Source organism: Haliaeetus leucocephalus, unplaced genomic scaffold (genome assembly GCF_000737465.1).
Source record: "Haliaeetus leucocephalus isolate CR32 unplaced genomic scaffold, Haliaeetus_leucocephalus-4.0 Scaffold218, whole genome shotgun sequence".
Taxonomy (NCBI): domain Eukaryota; kingdom Metazoa; phylum Chordata; class Aves; order Accipitriformes; family Accipitridae; genus Haliaeetus; species Haliaeetus leucocephalus.
This window is the reverse complement of record NW_010972654.1, coordinates 730,663-757,405: the sequence shown is the minus strand read 5'-3', so window position 1 is coordinate 757,405 and position 26,743 is coordinate 730,663. Positions and strand designations below refer to the sequence as shown.

Here is a 26,743-nt window from a genome sequence, read left to right as displayed (position 1 = left end):
CACATGCAGCTCTATAGGCTTCAGTGCACTTCGCCGTTCAGGGGGCAGAGCTCACGTGAGAGATGGAAGTCTCAGCACCTAATTAACCGAGTATGAGTGATGAAGTAGCCCCGCTCTCTGTGTGAGCTGCTCAGAGAAAGCCGCAGTGCTAATTGAATTATTTCCCCTCGGTGGCTCCCCCAGCCCGCGCAGGGCTCCGCGTTCCTCCTCTCTCCCACATCCCCTCCCTCCAGGCTGGGGCTGGCCTGGACACTCTTCAGAGCCTGTCAGAGCCTTCCTTTAATCACATGGAGAGGCTGCTGCAGAACAGCAGGACACACTTCATTCTGGCAGCTGTGTGTGCATGGAGGGATTTTTAACAGCTACTCACACTGGCAAGGCTGCTGTCCAGGTCGGGAAGGTTCATGTCTGTAACCGTCATTGAAGGGCTAAACAGCTGCCAAAGGAAAGAATGATTAGTGTAGGGAAAGAAAGCAAACCCAGGCGTGCTGTGGAAATTCATGGTTGAAGCTACCGTGGTCCATCTGCCACTGCAAGCCACACGCACATGGTACCGCGGGACGCAGCTGGGGCCCGGCTCCTGGAAGGACAGGCAGGAGGGAGGAGATACTCACATCTAATAGCGCGCTCGTGTCTACGCTGAAGCCGTGTGTGGTCAGCATCGTCTGAAGGTTATCCAGGTTGGAATCGATGGTGTCCAGATGGTCGTTGAGTTCATTCCTGGGCAAAAGAAAGAGGAGCGCAGGGGATCAATGCCGAGAAGCCCTCTCCCAGGTTCTGGGCTACTAAGGGGACTTTATCCACCCAAGGACTGCAACCCTCCTACAACCCGCGCAGGAGAGCGGGGCTGGGATTCCTGGCTCTGCGCAGACGCCAGCTCCGGCTGCCGGCGAGCCCAGGGGTTGCGGTGCGAGGCTGCAGCGATGCTCTCTCCCCCTCTCCACCTAGTCCTCTGGCCTGAGCCTGGAGACTCTTCCTCCCCAGAGGTCCGAGGGCGAGCGCAACCCAGGCGAAGGAGAAAACAGTGAATTTCTTACGAACCCCAGGATTTCTGCAAGCCGTTTAGGGCTCTGTGGTTAGGGTCTTGGTAACCACCAACCACCGTGGGCTGGCAGGGAGCTCGGTGCAGCTGCGCCTTTACAGTAAGCAGCTTTGGACCCTTGTTTCAGTCCAAACGCAAGGACCGCCTCTGCTTGGCACCTCCTGGCTGCGGACACATGACAAAGGCAGGGCGACAAACCTTCTTCCCTGCAACAACTTGCTTTGGGGGAAAAGTTTCAAAGGGACCGCCGCTGGCCAGAAAAAACCTTTGCATCTGGACTGGCAATGGGGAAAACTTCTCTTTGTTCATCAGGAGATGGAGTTTCTAGTAGCAATGGAGAGAACTAGAGCTGCTTCCGTGTACCTGGGGAAACAAACCTTCCCACTGCATCCTGACCTGCGCACGTCCCTGCACGGCTCCCGGCAGCACCAGAGAGCGTACATCTGCACGGCGGGGCACGGGGGAAGAAGCACCAAGCCCCCGCGTAAATCCCGGCTCACTTGCTGGCAGACGGCAAGTCCAGGATGAGGACTAACAGTGTAATTCATCTCAGCTATCTTTGCCGCTGAAAGCTGGCATCTTGTCAAAGCCGGGCTCCCTCCATAGCCACCTGCAAACTGGACGCTGCGCTGGGATGGACGGCACTGAAGTGCCAGCCCCGCAAGCCAGACAAACCAGGCCAGGTCCGAGGACACGGCTCGTTCCCTCCTGCAGAGCCCTGGGATAACGCTGCAGACCAAGGCGGGTGGCAGAGCACGAGCAATCCCGGCCAAGATCGCTTTTAACTGACCTAGACCTAGGGCTGCGAGACTGAGCTCCAGAGAAGGCTCAGCCAGATAGCAGAAGGACAGCGAGGGCTGCAGAGGTGATGAAGTGGGGAACTGGCCTCACATTCTCTTATTCTCCGGTTCCACGGTGTTTGAGGCACTTGTGTCCACGATGCTTCAGAATAGGAGAAGAAAAGTGGATGATCTCAACTTCGTGGTGCTACCAAAAAGCCTGCAGGGCTCTCTCATGAGCACTCTTGGGAAGAAGAGTCACGTTTGTTAGTGGCTCGGGGTTTGACCCGTGGCCCTGCTGAAAAGCCCCCGAATTTGGCAAGGCTAGCAGCAGCAGGTTCAGTTTATTGCACAGTCATCAGTTCTGGCGTGGCCCCATATTCAATCCAGCATGTTCTCTGTCCTAAAAGGGCTCTTTTTGGCTACTGAAGGTGCCCACGAGGGACCGGCAGCGTAGGTCCTGCACAGGGAGACCCAACACTGGCAGCTGAAGATGTCAAGAGGCACGGGCAGACGGGCACAAGCACGAGGCAAACAGCAGCGCTGCAGTTTTCAGTCTCATGGGAATTAGAAAAACGCCATGAAGCTACTTCTCTTCTTGGAGGGTCTGCAGCTGCTGTGGAGTTTGTTGTCCCCCCCGCCCCCCAGCTACCGCTGCCACCAGCATCTCGCAGAGGAGCGTTTCTGCGATGATCCCTTTGGGAGACCGATCATCCCCAAGCCCCCGCGGTGCGGCAAACACCCGACTGCGGGGGTACGGACTCAGCCACAGCACGGCCAGTTCCAGGTCCCTCCCCGGCACCCGGCGTGAACCTCCCCGGCTCGCCACTCCAGAGCTTTTACGTTCTCTCTCATCCTACAGCAGCACCACGAGGATTACAAAATCAAGTCTATTTTGTCATTGCTGCAGAAAACGGAAAGAGGCCGCAAGGTCACATCGCAGCTCAGAAAGCCTAGCAGCAGAAACGAGCATCCTGCCAGAACAACAAATATCCTCATTCTGGGAATACTGTGCCTGGGGCCACAGGAAAGCTGGCTGCAGACGCAGCCGATGAACACATTCCTGCCTTACCTCTCCCGCGCATGCAAGCGGGAGCTGCAGAGATCTGCAACTCTTTTTTAGGGCTAAGATCCATGAATATACTGCAAATAAATTACTTATCCAAGTTTGTGCTTTTAAATGACTTCCAAAGTCTTCACTGCACAGCACCTGAAATGCTCTGATGGATTTCAGCAATCCCACAATTAGGAACGTCCAGCAGCGTGGAATGGATCAGTCCCAGCCAAGGTGTTATTAGAAAACCCGCCTGTGACCAGCTGGTCCTTCCACCCCTGAGGGGATGGAGTCCAAGCAGGGGTATGATCCAGATCACGCAAAAAGTGACACTGGGACTCGACTACTAACAAACTCCAGGCCTTCGAAGCGAGTCTCCCCGTTTCTTTGCAGAAGGAGACAAGGGGCCCCTGAACCGCCGCTGTTGATGTTGAATTGGAAATGGGTAGTTGCTGTCTGGTTCCCAGCACTGCTGGCCGGTAACTCTCCCCGCAGGTCCTGCTCTGCTGTGCTGAGCCACATCCGACGCCAGGCTAGGTTTGCCATCAAAAACTGCTCACTGAGCGGGGAAGAAAGGCAGAGTGTGATTCTCTGGAGAAATACAGTCTTCCGTAACTTTCCAAGTGCGTTGTGGGTTGAAGCAAGAGGAACCAGTGTCTCCAGGAGAGAGAAGAGGTTGCTGCACAAGACATGGAGATGGAGGGGGCCGAGGGCTCTGTAAGGTCTGTGCCCGTGTCCCTAAAGCCCAAAAGCCCCAAAGGAGCAGCCCGAGCCAAGCGTGCTGAGGAAGGAGGCCAGGAGCGCTCCGTTCCCCCAAGACAGGCCATGCTCTGAAGGCGAGGAGACCATCTCCAGTGCTGAAAGATCAACACCTTCTCTTCAAAGCTGATACTCCAGCAAAAGGCCTGTCCGACGCTTGCAGCCCATGGAAGACACAGGGAGCTCTGACACGAGGGTCCCGCTGAATCGCTGTGTCCCATGTAACCTACATCAGGCCCTGCAAACTAAGAGGAGAACCCCTGGAAAATGCGACGGACACAGGACTGATGATATAGGATTGGTGACGCTGACACAGAAGAGCTTTGCTTGTCCCCAGGTACGCGGACATGCAGGGAAAGGGGGACTGGAAAGATTTTGGAGGTAAAGAATAACCCTGTCCTAAGTGTACGCCCTGGCTCTGCTTTCCCCGTCGCACCAACCATCCATCCCCACACTCAGCCCATCTTGGTGGCAAGCTCCCCGGCTCTCGCTCCGCTTCCCGGCTGCCAACTGCCTCGCAAGAACAACAAACCCCGGCTATGCCGCGTGCCTCGCTCCAGCGCCGCTTCCCCGGCTCCAGGGGCAGCCCCGCAGAGCACGGGCTCTCGCGAGACCCTCGCCGTCTGAGTTTCCATCTGATGAAGTGATGAAAGTCAGCCTGCGCGGTGTGGTCTCGCTCTGTGTGGGCTGTTTTACAGTCTGAGAAGTAGCTATGTAAAAATAGCACCTTCTTACTCAACAGATCTGCTCTCCGTGGGTCTGCCTCTCTTCCCCAGCAGAAAGATGTGTTTGATACCGATGCCACGGTGGCCCTGGACACCGGGTGAGCGAGCCAGGGCACGCTGTGCCAAACCCACTGCCAGGGAAGTCCTGACCGTGCGATCCTTGTTATGACTGATGGAGGCAGCAGAAAGCAGGCGACCTGCCTCTCCCTCCGCTGGGAACCAGTTGAGCTGGCAGTCAGGAGCAGCAGCTTTTTATTGGGGAAAAGGCACATTTTGATACGGATGCTGATTGAGAGAACTCCCATCTGCCAGTCCCTTGCGATGCCTCCAGCGCTGCCTGCTGCTGCCCCTGCACGCGTGTTATGGCAATGCAGCTGCCTGCAAGCCCAGCCAGTGCCCAGCACCAGCGTGGATCCACGGCCACGAGGAGATTGTCCTTCCCGGGAAGGACCTGGAGCTCCTGAGCACGGTTCTCAGATCTCCATCAGGCACAGTCAGTTCTTTCGCAGGGAGCAGCTCGCAGCGTCACAAGCCTGGCTCCCTTCCCTAGCAGAGCTGCCCGTCCCTTCTGATCCTTAACTCTACCAAGCACAGGCTGCTGGCTATTTCCCAGAAACAACTGACCGGGCACTAGACACTTCTAGGTGACAAGCAACCCCCAGTCCTCCGAATGTGAAGCACTGACGATGCACTGAGCTGTTTTTCTTCCCTGTATTGCTTTCCTTTTCAAATGTTCCGTTTTCTAAAAGCAAGAAGACAAGCAGCTTTGCAACGACTATCACATTTATACAGGGAAAAAAGCAGTCCTCTGGACCCTGCGCTCTCTCCAGGCTGTCATGTTGCTGTCTGTTTGTACCTGGGAAATGGGCTCAGGGCGTAAGACAGCAGGGTCCAGATCCCACCAGCCTCCAAACAACAACCAGAGCTGTAAGCAATGATTCCTGCAATGACCACCTCTGACACAGCCCTTGAGGCAGAGGCAAGAGACCAATTTAGAAACGCATTTTAGCTCAAGACATACGACATTGGTCTTTTGCATTATTCTGTACATTAGCTTAAAGTATCTAAGGGCAATACTTCAGGCAGTTTTTCCTAGGCTCTTGTGGGAGACACGATACTGGCCTAAATGGATTTTGTCCTGACCTGGGATGTTTTTTATTGTGGAAAAGCTGTATTAGAACAGTATCTTGGTGTGCAGTCAGGTTTGCAGTGGGAAGTTTCATTGTTCTGTCATTATCACAAAAATGGAAAATGCGCCAGAAAAGTCATTTCAGCCCTGAGCTCCCATCGCTTTCCAATGCAACGCTTTGTTACTGAAGTGTGCGAATTTTGTGCTGGCAAGAGATACCAAACCAGCAGCTCTCAGGGCTGAAGTTTCCATTCATCAAAACCAGGTACAGCATGGACAACAGCAGAGCAGACTTCCCTCCCTTCCCTGCCAAGACCACCTAAAAGGATGAGAAGCAGTTCAGCCTCTGCTGGCCACTCAATATTTTTTAGTTGCTGTGTTGAGTTGGCCAAGAAGTCTGCCACTCGGTGCCAATTTTTAGAGTGAGCTTTTTCCGTGCTGATATACTACCTATAACGTTTGGAAAGCTGACTTCAGTGCACTGACAGCTCCCTGCTTAGTGCAGTGTTCCCCTACTCTCTTGCCCAGAATTGCAATGCTTGGGGACAGCGGCTATTGAAATGCTAACCCTTGCTGTGATCTGCAATGAAGTGAGGAAGAGGAAGAACTGGGGCAAAGACGAGTGACCTCTGACATCTGCGAAGTGCGAGTCAAACTGAAAAATACAAACAGAAGAGGATACTAGATTCAAAAGACTCACAATCAGGCACTTTCAGGAATGAAATGTTTGTTATGTTCAAAGGCAAGAACAGTTAATCGACCATGCTCCTGCACTTTAAGCAGCGCGGAATGCACTGCAGTCACGGCACTGCAGCGCTTTTGAAGCAGGCAAGCAGTTTCAGGCTGGCAGAATTCTTATTAACAACAAAAAACAAACACGAAAACAAACAGTCCTGCGAAAGCAAGTGAAGACAGCACAGGTTTGTTACAGCACAGCCAAGCTCAGTTAGAAGTTTCTCAGCAAGACAAACTCCTTCTGATGCGGGTCTGCTTATATTAGCTTCTGTAGGGTGGCACTGACACGGGGACTGCAGCAGCTGTCACCTCTGTCAGGGCGCTGAAGCTCTGGGAAAACACAGGCACTGGCACACAACGCTTTGTTCAGACCCACAGTGGCCCGCTGCTCTATGTAATATATACATTATGTTAATAATGCAGGTGTCGATGTTTTTCAGCATGCAGTGGGCTTTGGCTCTTGTAAAGTGGCTCACGAGGGTCCCCAGGTGGATGGTGGATAATGTTTGGGCAACACTGTCAAGTGTTTCCATGCAAACGCTCCCTTTTATTGCCTGAATCTTGGTATTGTCACCTGCTGCTAAAATGCTGTTGGTCACACGAAGGCAGCTCTCAGTTCCAATGAAATTCCCTTGGACAAAGGATGTCTTGTAGATTAAATAACAGCCTGCGTGGCTCACAAAGAGGCACTGCGTGCAGTCTTAAGGGCTGCTCTTCGCCAATAAATTTGAGAACAACTGAAACATGCTTTGTGTGATGAAAAACAGGTATCACTGAGACTTCTTGGCAGGCTGTCAGTGCCTGGGTCAAGTGAGCGGCGTTTGGGCACCCCTGACATACTGTAAAGTCACCTACCGTCAGTAAACACTTCCCTTATTACCTACATCTCAATACAACGAGAAAACTCCTGGGAATTTAACAGAAGCCTCAGAGAAAGGGCACTGCACAGCGTCACGTCCTTGGTGCGGTGCACGCAGTGCAGGCACCAGGACACGTGGCTTGTTTGGCTCCAAAGCCTGAGGAGCAAGCACTGAGCGGTGAGCTCTGACCACGGGATGGGGCACACGGAGAGGCTGCGTGCCTTGGCGCTGAGAAGACTCTGAAGCAGGGTCTGACACACTCCTGGGGACGTGACAAGCAGTGTGCTGCCCATGTAAAACAGCTCACTGCCAGCACTTCAATTAGCAAGTCATCCTTTCTGCCTGTTCAGTATCTCAGTGCAATTCGTGCTCTGGTTATTCCACTTCCCACTGGGCACGTATGACTGCTGGATGGTTTAGAATCATCGAATCATCGAATGGTGTGGGTTGGAGGGGACCTTCGAAGGTCATCCAGTCCGACACCCCTGCCATGGGCAGGGACATCTTCCACTAGATCAGGTTGCTCAGAGCCCTGTCCAACCTGACCTGGAATGTTTCCAGGGATGGGGCATCGACCACCTCTCTGGGCAACCTGGGCCAGCGTCTCACCACCCTCAGTGTAAAAAATTTCTTCCTTATGTGTAGTCTGAATCTCCTCTCTTTTAGTTTAAAACCATTACCCCTTGTCCTATCGCTGCAGGCCCTGCTGAAAAGTCTGTGCCCACCTTTCTTATTGGCCCTCTTTAAGGATTCCTTTTATTATTTACACTTTGCCTTCCAATTCCCTGGGGCAGGGACAGATTTTCTGTTAAATGGTTACACTCTGCCTAGCACTGTGCGCCCGTGGGGTTGACCACAGTATGCTGCAACTCTTCTTTTACAAATTCATGTGACAAACCAGCTAGGAGCCAAGAGATGGATACAGGACTACTGCACGGCTGGGAATCCTTACTGGCCAGATTCCTTCCTTCTGGAATGCCCTCTAAAGGAACTGCAAACAGATGAGAGAAGCACCGTGTTGCTTGCAAACTGCATGAGTAAGAGAGCACCAAAAGAAGAGGAAGCACAAGCCCTTTCTTTTAAACAGTTCTAAGAAGCTTTCTAAGACGAAGCGTGGAGCTCAGTCTCTGCAGGGGCAGGGGCAAATGTTTTCTGTGTCCTTTCCCTGCTTCTGCACAGCCTGTGAGAGTCCTTAATAATTCAGAGATGCTCTCGGCAGCGCTTTTTTTTCTTCATTTTTATTACCTTTTAAATGGCCAGTTTCAGCTTCTGATGAGCTGTACAATAAAATCTGTCTCTTTTTAAGGACAGCTGGTACCGGTGAGATGGATTGCAGTGCCCTGGATGGGTCTACAAATAGGTGAAGCTACAGACAAACATCTCCTCCAAGGCCAAGAGGAAGGAGTTAGCAGGCATCTCCTGACTCCACATGCCTCCGAGGTGTAAAGGCAGCAAAGCCTGTTCCATCGTGCTGCCAACAGGCTGTAGACCCTGCTGTGGTGGGGCAGCCTTCAGCTCTCTCTGTACTCACTGTGTAATGTTAAAGGAAGAGGGCTTCTTCTACAGGTTTTGTCCCTTCTCCATGTAGAGCTATGACACTACAGCTCTGAAAAGTGATGGGTAACATAGAATTCATGCTAATGTGCGCATGTCCCACTATCATCAGCTTGGGCGTGTGAATCCACAGCAGCCTTCTGGCTAAAAGAGCTCTCTGCTGCCTTCCAAGACCCTGAAACTAATTGTGTCTTGCCCAAACTGCTTTTATACTTTAAGGACTGAAAGTCTGTCCTGGCATTGAGAGGGAAGACCTTAATTCCGATACTCTGTTTTCCCCAGAACATAGGGAGAACGGGAAATGGCCGAGATCTCAATACAGTCAAAGGAGAAGTTCTTGGCAGTTTGATATGGACAAACAACTTTCTAGTTTTTCATCCCAACACTTGCAGTTGCATCTGTGAGCACTGTGTGGTGATCAAAGACATAAGACTACACATCTGATCCCTAATCAAATGCTACCCATCAACTTTCAGCCTGCCACCCACTGAGTCCAGCCTAAGTTTGATGCAAGCTGTGTCCTAGTGAGTAAAGAAGCTGAGTGGAAGAATGCATGCACCATGACTAGAACTACGTGGGCAAACGACAGTTTAATGCAAAGCTTCCTCCCTTATTAATTTGGAGGGCAGCTGGGACAGGCAAAAGCAGAGGACAGCACAAGGGCAGTGCTATAGTGCACACTGTCAGAGCAGGCTCATGGAGAAACGCTGCCCACAGCGGTTCCAAGTCTCACCTACAGGTAAACCCACGGGGATTAAAGCTTCTAGCAAGCAATACTGGAAGCTGCCTGCACTGTGTGCCTGTCAGCTGCCTTTGGACTGCAAATACAATGCAGAAGCTTTTATACTGTGAGGATGTGCTGGGCCTGAGATGAAAGACAGCTGATCTTACAGTGACTCAATTCCTACACTGGAGAAGCAGGCAGATTGAACAAGCCCTTATTTAGCACAGTAATTTTTATCCATTCTTATTTTGGCATCCCACGTGGCCCCTTGCAGCAGAGCGCTGGGTCCCCCACGCAGGGGGTTTAATTCTGTGCCTGGGCTCAGGTGGTGGGCTACACTCATTGCTCCAAGCAGAACAGGAACGGGAGAGCAAAATATCTACCCTGGCACTGGCAGGGAGGGCTGCGCTCAGAGCCACAGGTGAGCTCCTTGGACAAATGACCACATTTGCTTCCAACGTTGGCTGGAAGCCCAGGTTGCTAGCATCTTTTAAAGCTTAACGGTACAGAGCGGTGGGATGGCTGGCAAGACCTGAGCTTGGCCGGTCTCAGCACAGCACTTACTTGTCGAGGCAGGCAACGCTGAGGCACTTTTCCTGGGGCTGAGGCTGTGTGGTGCTGTTGCCGGCTGCAGCGGTTGTAGTGCTGGGTTCGTTCTCCTGCAGGATGGAGTCAATGAATGTGGAGGGGGACAGAGCAGTTTCAACAGCAGGAGGGTTTCCTGGGCTGACCTCCTCTATCTGGGGGCTGCAGGCAGGGCTCAGGGGTTCTTCTTTGATACGGACCACAGGACTACTCCTGAGAGAAACAGAAAGAGAAAATTAGTAAAAATCTCACACTAACACATTCCTGATTTCTGAGCTCTGCTTCTGCACAATAGGACAAAAAATCCTCGCGACTGCTGTTGCCTTTTCACATACAAAGCCTCCGGAGCCAGCTACAAAGATGAGGTTGAACGAGTACCTAAATATTTCTTCTCTGATTCTGATCCTAATCAGCTCCCCTGACACATCAACGTCTTCTGCTGTTACTGCAATCTCAGTGTATTTCTTGTGGCTAAAGGTTTGTGAGGCTGCTCAGTCGAGGACCTGCCATGCAGTCAGCTCTGTACAGGCAAAGTTATTGGAAGGAGGGTGTGATTTTTCTTTAACAGTACAATTAAGACAATACAGCTTTTGATGTGGACATAGTCTAAATAGTACAGAAGTAGCATAGTGTATATACCCTTTTTTAAAGTCACTTCTGAGACGTGCATGACATAATCATCACCATAGCAGAGGCTGTAGTGTTTTAACTGCTCCCACAAGGTCAGCGGAGTGACTCCCTTGTGCAGACAAAGCCTGGGATCGACCTTTTACATAAGCACCCAGGCATTTTCAGATGTACTATTTTTATGGGATGGGAAGATGGCTTCTTTGGTCAGCCCTAAGTTTACTACCCAAACTCACGGATTTGGGGGTGTAAGAGGTGCAATTAGTCCTACTGGAAAGGACAGCAACTACAAAAGGACAGAGAAAAGGGCCATTAAGCAAACATATGGTCTATATTTAAGAGCGAGTGTTCCTGGCAGAGGGTATTAAAAGCAGTAAATGGCATTTGTGGGTGATTCAGCACCTCAGGGGAAGTGCCAATGCCAGGAATAACCTACTGAAGAGGAAGAAAAAAGGAGTCGGGAGACCACAAGGAAAGATGGGTCCTTCTTGCCCGGGGAGGCTCAGCAAGTTCAAGAGCTGCTGCTGGTGGGAGAGGGGCCGCAGGGAGCGAGGGCTGAACCGCTGCACCGAGGGATGCTGCGAGGGGCTTTCACTGATGCAGACCAGCGGTGGCCGGGGCACACGAGGCTGAGTATTACCTCTGGCATCTGAGGACAGCTCTCACCTCTGCTAGGGCCTGTAAATCTGAAGGAGTTGAAAACGCTGCTGCCGGGCACTAGCTGACCTGCACTGGCTACAGATTCTCAGTCTCTTCACCCTTGCTGTTTGGGATAGAGCTGTCATTGTTATTCTCAGTTACTTGGGATTGAAGCTGCTTTCTGCACCTCCTCCTCTGTGCAGCGAGTTTATAAGGGCAGGGCAAAGCTAACCCTGCTCCCAGGATGTTGGTAATTTCACAGGACAGAGCGGACAGGCCAACGAAGACGGCTTCCTTGTGGAAACCAAACTGTGACTCCCCCCGGACAGGTTCACACTAGACGGGGCAGGGAGAGGAGAGAGTATTGTTTGGAAAACAGAATTAAAGCTGAACAAAACCAACTAACCAACCAAAAATCTGCTGAGGTGGCAGTGTCCTGAACAAGACTATCCTGGAGGGACAGGTCCAGCTTTCTGTAAAGTCCTGGTAAGGTAAGCAGGATTGAGTTCAAACACCCTGAACGTCCCCTGCACCAAGGGCTGCACCATTTTCCAGCTGTCACTCATGGGGGATTCTTAACAGAAGAGGCACGTTATACCGGTGTTTGACTACTCAGCTCATTGGGAAACACACTCTCCTTATGCAGACAGTTTCGGATTTTATGACAGCAACAGCCTACCTTTCATCGAGACTGCCGCTGGGAGATGCTGAAGGACTGGACTGGGCTAGCTCGGTCACGTCGGAGATAATGGGACCAGAGTTGGCTGAAGAATCCGGGGAGTATAGGTTGGAGCCACTATATGCTGGGGAAGAAGCCTGAAATGACAATCACAGCATTCGCGATGTGAAGCACTAGGCACGTACTGTACGCTGTCCCGTGTGCGGGAGATGGAGTGGGAGGAGGCACATCGGAACAGTCCGAAATCCTGACCCACCCAAGGGAGAAGGCAATGTGGGACTCAACACGATGCCTAGAAATACACTACTGCCAACCCAAAGCACTACTGGAAAAAAAAAAAAATTTTTAAAAAGAAAATAATCAGACTTCTGTCCTGTAAACTTCATTTTCTTGGAAATAACAGAATTTAAAAAGTAAAAATATTGGATTCTTTTTCTGCATCATTCACACTTGGGCTTTTAGAAACCCAGATTTTCAGCTTTCCCCTTCTACTAAAACTCCATTCTTTTACTCTTAAATGAAAGCTGAAATTCATGTGACCGAGACCTACAGATGTAAGAAATACAAAGATTTCTACGCTCTAACAACACATGAAATGGCTGCATTATTATATCAATCTTGTCAAGGAGCAAATTAATTGAGACATTTGAGTGAACCTGAATCCCCTTTCCTCTTTGCGTACCCGCGTTTGTCAGTCCAGGACACAAAGCAAACTGCAGATCAGAAGATGCACCCAGGAGTCAGAAAACCACGGGGGATGTGGAGAATACAGGGTAAGAGATTCTGCTCAAATTCTCACAGCTGCCTTTAGCTTTGAGCCGATCCATGGTCTCGCTCACTCTCCTCCTTCAGAGCTATCTCCTGACATTCAGACAGTCAGCGATGGTAACACCGAGCGGTAGCTAGAGAAAACCACGGTCCATCCTTACCTGCAGATAAATATTTGACTGTCTCTCCTTTAATGCTTGCCTGTACTGCACGTGCTGTAATTTCGCTTACAGCAGCACTACGTCAACCTTCGTGATCACCGCTTAGCACAGTCAAGACCACAGTGCGGATACACCCCCTCAGCTCCCTCGTAATTAAAAAGAATACTAAAGAATAACCAAAATTAATTCCATCTCACTGCATGCCAGGTGGTGCGCAGGGACACACGGAGGTACTCTGCAGACTCTCTGCCCGTGGGCTTGCCTGGAGAAGTTGGATCCCCACCTCCATCTGCACGAGCCTCCTGCCCAGCGAGGAACCTGTCCTGCGAGTGGGAGCATTTCTGCCTGGCACTGTGCTCACCGACACGTCAATAAAAAAGGCAGCCGCTGATCTGAAACTTTTATAAAGCCTGAAGTGCCAGCTGTGCGCAGCATGTGCACCGAGGAGCGTGCAGACAGCACGCTGTCCTTGTAATGCACGATTGTGCCCTGTTCTGGACCGTGGCTTTTGGGCTACTCATCGTTTCTGCAAGTCTGAGGTTGCATTCTTGAGCAAAAAAGGGCACGACGACGCGGCAGGAGTTACACAGATGCAGCATCCCTGGGGGCACAGAGAGAGCTGCTACTTAGCGGCAGCGATGTGAGATCCAGTCCTGCTGAGCGGCACGCCATTGATCTCAGCTATGTCATGGTCAGGACTACCCACGCCTCGCCTCCGCTAAGGTCTTATGCCACGTTAACACTCTTGTTGTGGAAGGACAATTTTTTTGTTCACTGTCAAAAGCAGAGAGTATGGCAGTGTCAGGATCCAGCGTACTTGTCGGCAGCTCGCTCTGAAAAATTGCCCAACTATCATCTCTCAGTTCTGTTTGGAGCTGAAAATCATAAACACTTGAGTATGAGAAAGGACGACCACCTGTGTTTCCCATAATTGGGACAATCCGGTAATACCTGGAAGAGCTCCCGGTGGTTCTGTGTAAGTATTTGCTGCATGCAAGAATAAAGGCACTTTTAAAAAAGAGATCACAGGATTAGATGGGAGCTGGAACGGGAACAGAGAGCTTCCACAGAGGGTGGTCTAACTGCAGGAGAGCTCTTTAATGGGGCTTAGCTATTTTGGTTCTCTGCTAAAAAATTCATCAGGATCACCTTGGCACGCCAGGGCGGCTCGATGTCAGGAGCCAGCAGCTTGAATCCGCTGTCCCGAACAGGACGTCCCAGCAGCAGTACAGGCAGGATTGTACCTCGGAATTGGGGACAGCTTTTATTTTGCTACAGACAGCCGATATGAAAGCTTAGCTATGTTCCCAGCTGTAAAGCCCTGTTCCTGGACTACAGCATTGCCAGAGGATCGGTATAAAGAAGAACCTTGATTCACACAACAGCTCTGGCCAAGGAACACCAGCTGGCTTTCCCATGCCAGGCAAGCAGGGGTGCCGCAGACCAAGAGAGATGCCCCGAATTTAAGTGGTGCAGTTTCCCAGGGCACACACACTGGTAAGAACCAGATCAAACAGAGCATCTAAAATGAAAACAACTATGTCAAGACTTAAGATTTAGTGGATTAGCATAGGCCTGAGGTGATTAAAAGCAAAGAGTGACCAAACATGTCACATCTCTCCTATCAGCTGTAAGCACTGAGCCAGCCAGCTCGCCCTCAGGGAGTGCCACGAATGTGGCTTTCCAGCTCTTAGGGCACGGGATGAGTCTTCCAATTCTCACGGTAAGTCAGAGCCCACAGTTTGAGACCTGCACGGCTCGAAGATGGGCAGTTCTTTGCACTCGAAGCACCGTGCCGCGTCATGACAACAGGGTTTACGTGCAGGCACACTGCAGCTGTCAGGTCGAGAGGTAAATAGCAGGATGAGGGACCCTGCTCCCCTCCGCTGGCTTACGGGGCTGAGCAGACTCAACGTGCGCAGGCCTGGGAGCAAGTCTGTAGCTCATCTGAAAAAAGGATTCAGGGCCAGCATTAATGAGTCTGGGAGAGACACCTTGTGTTCATTGGCCGTGGAATAGTTACGGGAAGCAGCGCATCAAAAAGTGCATCAAAAAGAGGGGAGAGTATAGACAAAAACTCAGGATTCGCTGGGAACCAGCAGCAATCTGAAAAGCATACATTTACAGAGACTCCGACTAGTACGTTGTGTCACTGCGTCCCGTGAAGCCAGCTCCTGCAGGCACCAGGGTGAGGTGCACCCTGGAGCCAGGCAGTGCGATGACTGCCTGGCATTCACCCACCGTAATGAGGACAAGGTCTGAACCACATCCACATCCAACGATGAACTCGTTTCTTCTGGACTGCATTGACGACGTCTTGCAGGAAACCCCTTCATCTCGAAAGCTACTGCCTGCTCTCTCATCTCCAGTCTTTAATACCACACAACTTTACTTACAAGGGGATTTTTCTGTGCACAGGCACCAGTTGGCTTTGCTCCACTCTTCCCACCTCGCTCCCTGCCTCCATGGACACAATTCAGCTCTGACCACTCAGGTCTTTGCTACTTCAGGCCTGTGCCTCAGCCGGGCTCTCACCCACACCACCTTCCCTGACCAAAAGCAGTCTTCTTTGGAGAGAATAATGCTAATTATACATGGCCACATGTTAATTAGGCAATATGAGCAAATGTTTAGCAGGGATTGACCGACATCAGATGCGTTTTGTTTGTGACAAAACCAAAACATGGACCAAGTCAGCAGATGTGAGCTAAGCAAGAAGGCACCACTTCTGCTTTCACTGGAATTCAGATAACTCCTCGTTTGGTCTGCAAGCCAAATCCTTGGCCCCATCACAACTATCATTGAGAATTACCAGCTAACAGCTCTCTCCCCGTTGGCTAAGCTAGAATGCAGCTGTCACCTTAAAATACTTTGCCAAACCAAACAAAGAGGTTGTGAGCAAACGGTTGTACAAAGGCAAGACCAGCTGGAGAAGAGCCTAAAACGGGTCCCTCCCCACGAAGCTGTGTCCTCGTCCCCCTCTCCAAGGCCAGGCGTGCACGGCGTACTTACTGCGTATGGGGATGAGCCGTGGACGTGCTCCAGGGAGTACTGGCGACTGTATTTCGGCATGGAATGTGCTGAACTGCTGTCGTTCAACATCAGGGGGCTGCAAAAGATTCCCAAACACCACAGGAGTTACCGCACTGCCGGCACCAGGTCTCGGGCACCACATCTCCGCAGCAGAGCCCACCGCCCCAACCCCAGAACTGGGTACTTGCACCCACCCGAGGGGCCAATGCACAACCGTCCCCAGGTCTGGGTGCCCTGGAGGGGCCAGTGGCCACGGGGGGGAGGTTGTGTCAGTACGGCGGAGCAGGCAGCCCCACCACACAGAGGAACACAATGAGCCCCCGTGACCAGCCTCTGGGCTACGTTTTGCAAGTCTATTGAGCAGAAATGTAAAACCTCAGGCCTCGGAGGACTTCTTTATAGTCCCTGGTCACCTCCTTCTGCAGGCCTGTATTGTCAGTGCTCTGCTTGGCTTCACTTCTCCATGGCCAACTGCTCCAAAGATGGATTACTTGTGGTCAGCTGTGACACAACCACTTCTGTGGCCCTTTTCAAGTACTTGAGTACTGTGGAGAAACTCTTTCTCCTTACAAGATAAATCATTTCAGCATGTCTTGGACATTATCACCATATAAACCACTATCTTCATTAATAATAATCAAGCCTGCTGTGGTGTTGTCTGCCATATGGTGCTGCTGGGCACTGTTCAAACACAAAAGGACAGCCTTGCAATTCGACAGGCAACACAGGACAAGGTGGGGGCAGGAACAGACACAGAACAGAGTATCTGCCAGTTCATATGTGAACAAGTGTAAAAAATCAGGTGGAGGAGGAGCCCATCTCACAGGATGAGACTGGAAGAGCGGGGCCCGTTCAGCCTACATGAGACACAACGGGAGAACCATCTGTAAAAGCTGAGGAGGGAAAAGTAATTGTGCTACAGGACAATCTTGGGACAAAACCAAGTAACTATTAATTGGTCAAAGCAAATTAACCTGGAAATGTTCTTAACCGCCTAGGGCACTTAAGTACTGAATGGTCATCCAGTACAACTAGCAAGGGGCAAAATAATCCACAGCACATTTGAGGACAGGCTTGATTACTTTGTGAAGGTGTCACAGCAGCCTGTGACAGCAGGAGGCTGGTCTGGATGGTCCAACGTTTCCCTTTCGGTATAACGACAGAAATATCGTGGCAGTGCCAAGAGACTATTTTAGCAGTGCAAGACCCCAGCCCTCACTGTGTGTGCTGCCACAGTGCAGCAGCAGTTTCACATAGTGCGGTGGTTAGCTATGAAGTAGGTTCTGCACGGGCTTATGCGGCCTGGATGGCAAACCCTTCTTGATTATCAGTTGCATAGCAGTGTTAGCTGGTTTTGGCTGGAGCAAGTACTGGAAGGCTCACATGATCCCAATGACCGCTGTCCAGTCCTACCCCACTGGCAAGGCTGCTACAGAAGACAGAGATCTGGGGGACCCACTCTGCTGATCCTCTCTTTATTCTCTCAGACAGGGAATCTTTATCTGGATGTAGAAATGCAGACTTACATCTTCCTCTTCACCCCAAGAATACGGTTGGATTGCACCAATGAAATCAAAAACTGGATAAGCTGTGAGGAGAAAAAAGAAAAACCTGTTACGGTGTGCACAGTACGTGGGACAGAAATAGCTCTGGGTCCCTGTGCTCGGAGCAGAGCCAGAGCTGGGCACAGGGGGACACGGCAGAGTGCTGACTGCAACCCTAAGCACGCAGGTGAAGGCTTGGGGTAAAACCATTACATGGCAGCCAACTGAATTCTGCATTGTAACACTGCCGGCCCAAATTTAGCCTCTCCCCGCTGGATTTCCAGAATCTCACGGTGTCAGGAAGAAAACACAGTGATCAAAATCATCCTTAAACAGAACCAATGCCACTGCATCCCACCAATCCCGCAAGTGCCCAGCCTCGTCACTACATCACTGCATACGCGAACACAAGAGTGTCCCAATCCCTCCGTCTGGAAGACCAGGATTTACCTTATTGACAACTTTCTGCTGCTGAGCGTGCTTCTGCCTCAAGCTGGCTACTTCCCTCCACAACGCCTCATTCTCGCTGCAAGAGAAGAAAAAGCCATCTGAGAAAAAAATGCAGCCTCTCAGGCAGAGCAAATAAAGCACGGGGCAAGTCGGAAAACTGCAGCAGGGGATTTGCCGACATCTCCAGATACTGGCTCATTTACAACCTCCTGGGGCTGCGGGTGAAATTGTGTTCATTAACTTTGCTTCGCCATCATTTTAGCTTGCACAGCTCCAGAAACAGCAGCTATTCACACGTGGGCAGTAACACAGAGCCTTACCCAGAGAGAGCGAGCAGTTCACATCTGCTACAAGCCATTACTGTGCCCCTGTGGAAAGGCCCCTGGTGACCGAGCTCAATCTCCTTGATCTGGCCCAGGTGCACGCAGGGCTGGTTATAAATCGGCTTCTCTAGAGACGGCGGCGGGGGGGAAAGCCGAGGAGGAGCAAGCTCCGCACCCAGGCTGAGACCTAGGCTGCGTCGGGATAGAGCGCGGGCTGCACAACCTATGGACCGAGGAGCTGCACAGCACCTACCCCTCGGATTTCCTCCTGCAGCAGCAATTCCCAAACTCTACACACTTTCTAGAACTCCATATTTGGCTTTTCTATGCATATAAATGAAAACAGCAATGATCGGGTTTGTGTGTTCTGTGAACATAAAAGACAATGGAGAAATTAGCAATAAACCTGCAACATTTTCTCTTATTCTTAACGCTACTAGAGCTCCAAGGAGCTCACAGGTGACATGGGTTTAAGTTATATGTTTATGTGACTGCAGCATTGATATGACCTCAATGCCAGAGAGTTACTCTGCAAGCAAACCAGCCATTTCAAGCCTTTTTTGGGGACACCCCCTGCTTTGTGGGACCTTTACTGCTCAAGCTATAAAATCTCTTTCAGATTTTAATTCAGAGACTTTCCCCTCTGGAGGGTTTTGAACTAGCGGTGACGATCCAGGAGAGGCTGGACGGCTTCCCTTGGACTTCAGGGCAAGAGGAGCAGGATGACGGTGCCTGGCAGAGCCTCCCCAGAACAGGGCGGCCAGAGACCCCCGGTCGTACTCGATTACGATAAAAGGGCAAGCTGAGCCCTCGGTAGAGCAAAAGGGCGGGTGACAAAAACTCAAGAGAGGGAAAACTCAGACGAAATCACTCCGACTTTCTCAAAACGGGCTATCACTCGCCGACGCGCATCAAAAACGCCCAAGTGAAGAAAGCGTTTCCCCCTCGGAGAGGACGGTCACCCTGAGCTCTCCGCTCGCCCGCAGCAAGGGGTGAGCTTACAACCAAGGGGCTGCGTTTTGGCCACGGCGAGGAGCGGTCGGTGCTTTCGGCAGCAGACGCGGGGCGTCCCTAAAGGCAGCGGGGCAGGCTTTGGGGGTCTTGGGGGTGGGAGCCGGTGCCTGGCTGGGGAGATGGGGCTGCCCTCGTATCGACGGGTACAGCTGCGGTTATCTCAGCTGCACCGTCGCTCCCCACGCACCAGCTGCCAATTACGCGCACGGAGGATTGCTGCTCCGGGCCCCAGCGGGGATTTGGGGAGGTCTGTAAATTAGCCAAGCTTTCCTCGGCACAGACCATCTGAACGCGGCTCCTAGATTCGCCTCGGGACAGAAAGGCGCATCGAGAAATTGCTGGGCCCCGGTGTTAGAAAGGGAAGAGCCGCAGCCCCGCGCCCGCTGCCGAAATCCCAAGGGCGAGAGGCAGAGATAGAGCCATCCTCGCCGCACCGGCCGCTGCCCGTGCCACACCTGAGCCATGCAAAGAGGTCGAGGTCTGGTGGATCAGAGCCAGTGATGTATCGTGAAAGGCAAAGAAAGAAGGTGGTAACTGCTCATTAGGCAGCGGGAGAGAAACAGCTGGACACAGGGTCCCCGAAGGGTTAAACTGATCTGAGGGCAGCAAAAAACAACCCCTTTAATACTTTCTTTAGCATACTGTTTTATGAGGCAATTAAATGCCGGTGAAGAGTTTACAAGGGCCAGTTTCAAACGTTTCATTTCGGGAGTTATTAGAAGATCTTTGAAGCGTTTTGTTTATACAATATTTTACAGGACCGCATAAACCCGACCCCACTCCGCACCTGCCTCTCTTAAACCGCTGCTGCTCCTCGGGGACGCCCGGCATGCCCTCCCTCGCCCTGCACAGCCGGGACGTTTCCGAAGCCGGGGATGAGGTCCGGCAGCCTTAGAAAAAGGTCTGTTGGCTCAGAGCAGAGAAGGGGCATGTCTCTCGGGAGCAAAAGACAAGGGACTCCTCTCTTTCGCAGCGGAGAGCGCGTGGGACCGGCTGACAAGCCGAGCGCTGCCTGTCCCTGGTCCCCCCCGGTACCCGGTGCTCCTCCATCCAGCTCACACAGCACGTGCCCATCTCGGCTGGGGGAAACACGGGGGTCTGGAGGCAGAATCCCCATCCAGACGTGCGTTTTGTACCCCCCTCCCCAAGAAAACCAGTCTCCCCCAGTTTGAGCGTGGAGCTGACGCAGGGCTGTTCCGAGGGAGCGGGTGCCTCCTCGCCGAAGCCCAGGGGCTCAGGACGCCAGCGCGCTTCTGCCAGACAGAGAATGACATTTGTTATCTCCCGAAGCCAGGAGAGACGCTCATTTATCACTGCGGCTGTACAAGGGTCCTCAGGAGAAACGTCCATCCTGCTTGAAAAACAGCCTTTCCAAAGAGCTTTAATTACCAGTATACACTCAGGAAAATGGTCGTTACTCTCCTTTCAGATAAAATTACTCCGGGTAAAAGCCGCGCTTGACTTCACAGCTAGCAATTTTTGAAATAAATGGCTATTTTTTATCCAATATTTCGCAATTTAAAGAAAATGCAGTCTTGCATTGGATTTGTGCTGCTGCTTGGCATTTTTCTTAAACCCAGGCTTTTACAATCAGGTAACTACAGGAGAGAGTCACCTTATTCTGTGTGAGGGTAAACTCCAGTACTCAGCTGCAGAAAGAAGCTTGCACCATACACACTCGCCAACAGCACGCATAGAAAAAAACCCTCAATTCAAGTTTTTTAAATCTCCTGCTTTGGGGGTTTGAACCCTGGAGACTCATGCTAGAAAATACATGATTTTCAATGGCAGCATGTGATTGTGACTGTGTATGAGCACACCTGATGCCCACAGAGTTTGTATTTGACCTTTTTTTCTGTCCTGCAAATATTTTTATCTCCTGCCACAAGGTTCTTCAGAATTTATTTAGAAGAGGCATTGCAGCAAGCAGCAGATTCCTTCATCATGCAGCACAGAGATGTTCTAGTACTTCAGACAGCAGTGTAAAGAAAAAACTGGATTTTAATCAAGCAAACCGATCAAGATCTGAAGGGTCTTGCTACATCCGTATTCACTTGAAAAAAAAAGAAATGGGCAAAGATCTTCATTCAGGCATCGTATGGGTCCAGAGCAAAGTTTAGGGTCACAGATGCCATGGCTTCACCCACATTTCAGATGAGACGCAGTTCTCCAGCCCTCTTCACGCAACCTGCCTTTTCACGCAGAGCGATGCACCCTGTACAACACCGTGCCCTGCCAGTTACACGTTCAAATGGTTTGAAGGCTTATCAGAAGGAAGCGAGGGTGGCTTTAGCCTTCGAGAGCAACACTGAACCCTGTCACCGGGGCTCTTAATGCGCACCCATGGACGATCTCAAAAAGGGCAGAAAGCCAGGTCAATCTGTGTTAGTTATGGCAGTACAAATGAGTGAGAGCAATACGTTGGGGCAGATGAAAATTACCCAGAAAAACACGAAGCAGCACGCGTCAGAAAAACCGCAGTCCTGCGCTGAGCGGTGCCGCTCAGAGAGACGACCGTGACACGATAAATGAGTGGTTCTGTAAAGCACGGACCCGGTGCCCCACAGCAGCGAAGTCAAAAGACAAAGCGAAGGCGAACAGGCAGCAACTGTTCCCTCTCCCTTCTGATTTGAGGCTAGGGATATCAGCTGAAGTCAGCAGCTGGCAGATTCAGTACAAACAAAGGGACACGGTTCTCCAGACACCACGTAATTAAGATGCAGACCTCTGCTGCCGGATCCCAGGAGTCATCGGACAAAATCGCACAAAGAAAAACAAATCTACTGAGGACCATTAAGTGCCAGGGCATCACCCGTATCTCATGAAGCCCCTAACCCACAATGCTGGTGCCAGGAGATTGCTCGCCTTGCTCCTTTCCTCCTGCCCTTTGCGAACGGTCTTGTCAGGAACGGAACTGGAAGACCAGGACCTTTGATTCAACACCTTGTAATTTTTAAGTCCTTACTCCACACCTGTACAGCTCCTGTCTGCAGTTAAATCCCGACTCAGACCTTTGCTGCGGTGCCTTGCAAACTATCACTCTTCTTTCCTCAAACCAAATTTTAAGCTATTCTTTTAAGATCAATACTTGAGCTGTCAGCTCCCGGGCTTTAGGGACTGTGCTGCCATCCGCGATACCCAGAGGAAGATGCATCGGACTACGCAGGCGAGCTTAAGAGGGCAGGGTTCAGATGCCTGGAGCTATGGTACCTCCCAAGGGAACACGGCACGTAAGGGAAAGGGTCAGAGGCAGAGCTTAGGGCGAGCCAGACTATCAAGGCAGAGATCGTGATGTGCAGGATGAGGCACCGAGCAGAGATGTTCATTCCCTGTAATACCAGTTGTCCGGAGGAAGGAAGCAGCTGTGTCTTAGTTCGCACTAAATCAGCTACTAGGCTAAAAAGCCGGTTTGAATCCTGGCCCGAGTGCTATCAATCTTTAATCTCCAGCAGGTATAAGCTTTGGGGGGGATTCACTCTTGGAAAAGAGTGGAATAGCTGTAAATGGCTCTCACTGTAGAGTCTGGAAATAGCTCAGGAACATGGAACATTAATGACTGCCCCCACCAAGAGAGATTGTCCGCATTCTGCTGACTAAACAGGGATGCAAACCAAACACAGCTATCAACAGACTATCAGTGCTGCTTTTGCGTTCTTTTTACTACCACAGTGAGCTTCTAAGAGAACGCAGCATTTCATTTCTGCAGACAACCTGGCTGGAAGTAGTGACAGACCACAGAAGAAGCAGGTGTCGCAAGCAGCAAAGCAGCAATAGAGCCCTCAGACATCGCTGGTTTTCCAAACCCCAAGCTACCTTGAACACAACAGCAAGGAGTGGTGGTACCAGTACCCTAGGAAGAAAAGTGATTTTCAAAATGCGTGATGTAACACGCCTGAGACATAGCGAAAAGGTTTGGTTTTGAGACGGAGTCGCTTCCAATAGCAAACCTGCTCTGGAGCAGCGAGAGATCCTGGCTTAGTGTTTGAAGTCAGTGCCCTAATACTTGCTGCCTAACGAGCCAGGCACAAAGACACATTTTTTTGTTGCTTTTCAGCAACATGAGGGGAGAGCGAGAAGACCTGAGCTTAGAGGAAAGTCTGACCTGCCTAATAAAAGTGATTTCCTTGTCTTTTATACTTTCCTTACCCGTTTTCGCATTTGTATTGGTACCCGCAGGATCCATTACCGCAGCAGACCAAGATTCTTGGACCATAGGCTCAGAGAGCTGCTGATCATCTCTTCACTTTCTCAAAGTGTTTAGTTTCAGTTGTTCCCACACACAAGCTGGCATTGCCACTGAAAAGCCACCCTGCCGTCTCCCCGGGGCACCCCTTGCGCTAAGGCACACGCTGGAGCCAAGAAGCAGGTCAGGGAACGGTGCAGGGTGTTTTGCTCTGCATGTCCACGACAGCGAGGACAGGCGGATCACTGTCAGGGTTAGCCTGGGGCTGTGGAAAGCTTTCATCTCTGCTGCCCGACACCAAACTGCCCACTTCCATCCTCCTGAACGTGTCCTGCGCTCAGATGTAATAGAATAAAACACGATAGGAACTTGAATTTCAGGGACTGTGAGCAAGGGTGCATACAGAAGTTCAGATCTGGGTTTGCACAGTCCCCAGCAAGAGGGGACCTAAGCCCTGCTAGACCCCAACCGCACCTTAGTGCCAGCCGGTGCTGGAGGACGTCGACCGTAGCAGAGTTCCCAGGAGATGCCACTTGGCCCACCTTGTGGTAACGGCGAGATACGGCGAGGAGAGAGGAACCTGCAGCTGTAGGTTGAAGGCGACAGCATGCCTCCGCTGGGTAAAGGAGGTCTGAAAGCTTTTCTCTGCGAGGATGGAAAAACTTACGCCGCTCCTTTTCTCTTAACGAGATGAATCTTGTTTTCTTTTTATGGAGAAGGACACAGCTGACTGTGGTTTAAGTGCGGTGCAGAAACTTCAGCTACTCTTTGCGGCCGAAGAGGTTCACATGTTTTGTAGGTCTTTCTAAATACTGAGACATTCAATGATCCCCCAAAAGTGCCTGTTCCCAGTTTATCAGTTTCCACTTTTTCAAAATGCATAAAGGTAACAATTTCAAGAGCTTTAACAACCTCTGCTCTGCCACAGAAAATGGCATTTACTTTTGTCAGAGTAACGAGACAGGCATTTTTATGTTGTATTTACAAGAAAAAAAAAGACCTTTTTGTTTCCTCAAGGCTCAAAAGTCACCATCTTAATCACCATCTGAATATTATGTAAAAAACTAGTACCACACAGCAACAGGTTGCATTTTTAGGTTGCTAGCTTGAGAAATAAAAATCTACAAATAAGCTTTTTAAGTGTCTACATACTTTTGTGGGGAGTTTACATAATGATAACATCCTTTGATTATAGAGGCAAAAACCCCCTTCCACCTTCCTCATCCATCAATTGTATGAAGAAGTCAAAGGTAAACAAGGCCAGGGAAAGAACAAATGATACCACTGAATAAATCCACAGCACACCAGTATCCCAAATACCAACCCCTGCTGTCATCACTATCGCTGACATTGTAGAAAATGAAGGTCAGCAACCAGGGTGATCAAAGATGTGGACAATCTCTGCAAGAGGAATGACCACAGAAATGAGGGTTCTTCAGGCTTGGAGAAGAGATCAAAGCGATATGTCAGAGCCCTATAAAATCATGAATAATATGGAAAAAAGTTCTTTGTTCACCCTTTCAAAATAAGAACTAAGAGTCACTCAACTGTAAGTTGTAACAGAAGAGTATTTTCACTGCACAAGGCAATTTAATTGCAGAACTCGCAACGCTCAAAAGTTTGCATCCACAAACAGATAAACTAATATACTACAGGAACACCAGAAACTGTAAGACACAGGCGCAGTCCTTGGTGCAGCAGCCTTTGAAGCGCTGGAGCTCACTGCACAAGGCAAGAATCCTCCTCCTTGCCCCAACACTAATGTTCTTTCCCCACATGTCTGTTGTTGTCAAAGATTTTCAGCAGTTAAGTATCTAACCACTAACTCTATTATACCCACAACTACTTCATGCTTTGAGTTCACTAATTCTGCTGAATTAAAACTGAAAAAAATCCGTTTTCTCTGAAACAGAACGTTCAGAGAAATGCTGATTTCAAATCCGTCAGTCATACGACCAACACAGGCAAACAGATGCACGTAATCTGTGAGGTCTTGCTGGAGGAGTCTAAGAGAAAGCCATGAAGACTCTTGCTGCAGAGCAATAGTTTTGATCACTGCCCAGCCAGGATTTAACCTCAATTTCCAAGCAAAACATCTTGAAAGATCTGTGTGACACCCTGCAAACTGTTCAGGAGAACCTCTGTCCTGGGAAGAGCTGGGGAGAAGAACAGGTCTTACACGGGACATCCTCAGAACTCGTCACAAACCGGAGCAGAGCACTCTCCGCCAAAGAAGTGTTGGTCTGGGTCAGAAAGCGCAAAGGAGGCAACACCATGGTTCTCCAGAGCTGCAGAAATCAGTGCATTTTTTCAGAAAGGTGACAGACAGATGCTCTTGAGTGTGAAAGGTTACTCCAAATAACGGTCACTCACTCATTACGCCTGGGGTCTCACAGAGGTGGATGGACTGATTCGGTATTAACTCATCTTTTAAAATAATTTTAACTGTGACAGAATATTCAGGTAGCACCAGTTCATACAATCAGGGGAAGAGCCCATTCTTCTGTGTCAATAGAGATGAATTGTCTGTCCAAATAAACTCACAGTGCAATTAAAAAGCTTGTATCTCGGGATCCTGCCACATTATCTTTAAATAGCCAACAACTCTTGGACTAAGCTAGCTACAAGCAGAGTGGCTTTTACACCACATGAAGCTTTTTAAAAGAACCAATCCAGAAGAATCAGTTCATGATGGCCAAACCTGTAAGTACCAGGGAGATTCTCTTCAATCCTGAGTGCAGGGTTAAGCTAGGCTTGTGACCAAAGTATTTAAGGTCTCTGCGGTGACCCAGAGTAAGACAACCATCGAACTTCAGCCACGGCAGCACTTACACCCACCAGCACATTACAATCAAAATATAGATGTAAATCAAACATCAAACCAGATTTTATTTAAAACTGCACTCTTCCTTCTCTTCCTAGTGAGCCAGCAAAATCTGTTTCATTCAATACGTTGTTCTGAACCATTTCGGATGAGTATGGACACAGGAAACTGAATGCAGTTTTTAACTGTTCTCTGCTTTTCTTCCGAAAAAGTAGAGGATCAAGAGAAAACCAGACCAGTTTACTCCTCCTTAAGTAATTACGTGACTGGGAGGATGCTGAACAGCAAAGTGACCTGCTCCTTCGAGCTCTGGCCGCCCTCAGGGTACAGTTTGGGGCACAGTCTCAAAGCACCCCCCCGACAAAAGTCACTAGAAGACTCTAAACAGCTCTTCCTCCAGAATACTCTGAAAAAGCAAATCAGCGAAGATGAGGCATGCTGAACAGGACAGTGCTGTGCAGGAAGCAACCGGAGAGATGGTGTGAACACACTGCCAAAAGCTGGTGCCTCTGTAACTGGCAAGATGCCTGCACATGCTGTCCAGAGAAAAGA

General features: G+C 50.4%; 1 protein-coding gene across 4 annotated transcripts in view; it reads right to left on the bottom strand.

The window, feature by feature from the left end:
• HSF1 (heat shock transcription factor 1) overlaps positions 1-26,743 on the bottom strand; it is a 71,191-nt gene that overhangs the window by 4,220 nt on the left and 40,228 nt on the right. For 2 of the 4 annotated variants that reach the window (XM_010566807.1, XM_010566810.1), the window contains exons 5-12: positions 17,848-17,923; positions 17,380-17,441; positions 15,833-15,929; positions 11,892-12,028; positions 9,926-10,159; positions 6,057-6,143; positions 615-720; positions 371-436 (exon numbers count right to left, since the gene is read on the bottom strand). In XM_010566807.1, coding sequence (XP_010565109.1) covers positions 371-436; positions 615-720; positions 6,057-6,143; positions 9,926-10,159; positions 11,892-12,028; positions 15,833-15,929; positions 17,380-17,441; positions 17,848-17,923 — 865 coding nt within the window. The remainder of the gene's footprint in view (positions 1-370; positions 437-614; positions 721-6,056; positions 6,144-9,925; positions 10,160-11,891; positions 12,029-15,832; positions 15,930-17,379; positions 17,442-17,847; positions 17,924-26,743) is intronic. The other 2 variants (XM_010566808.1, XM_010566809.1) reach the window with 2 other exon arrangements.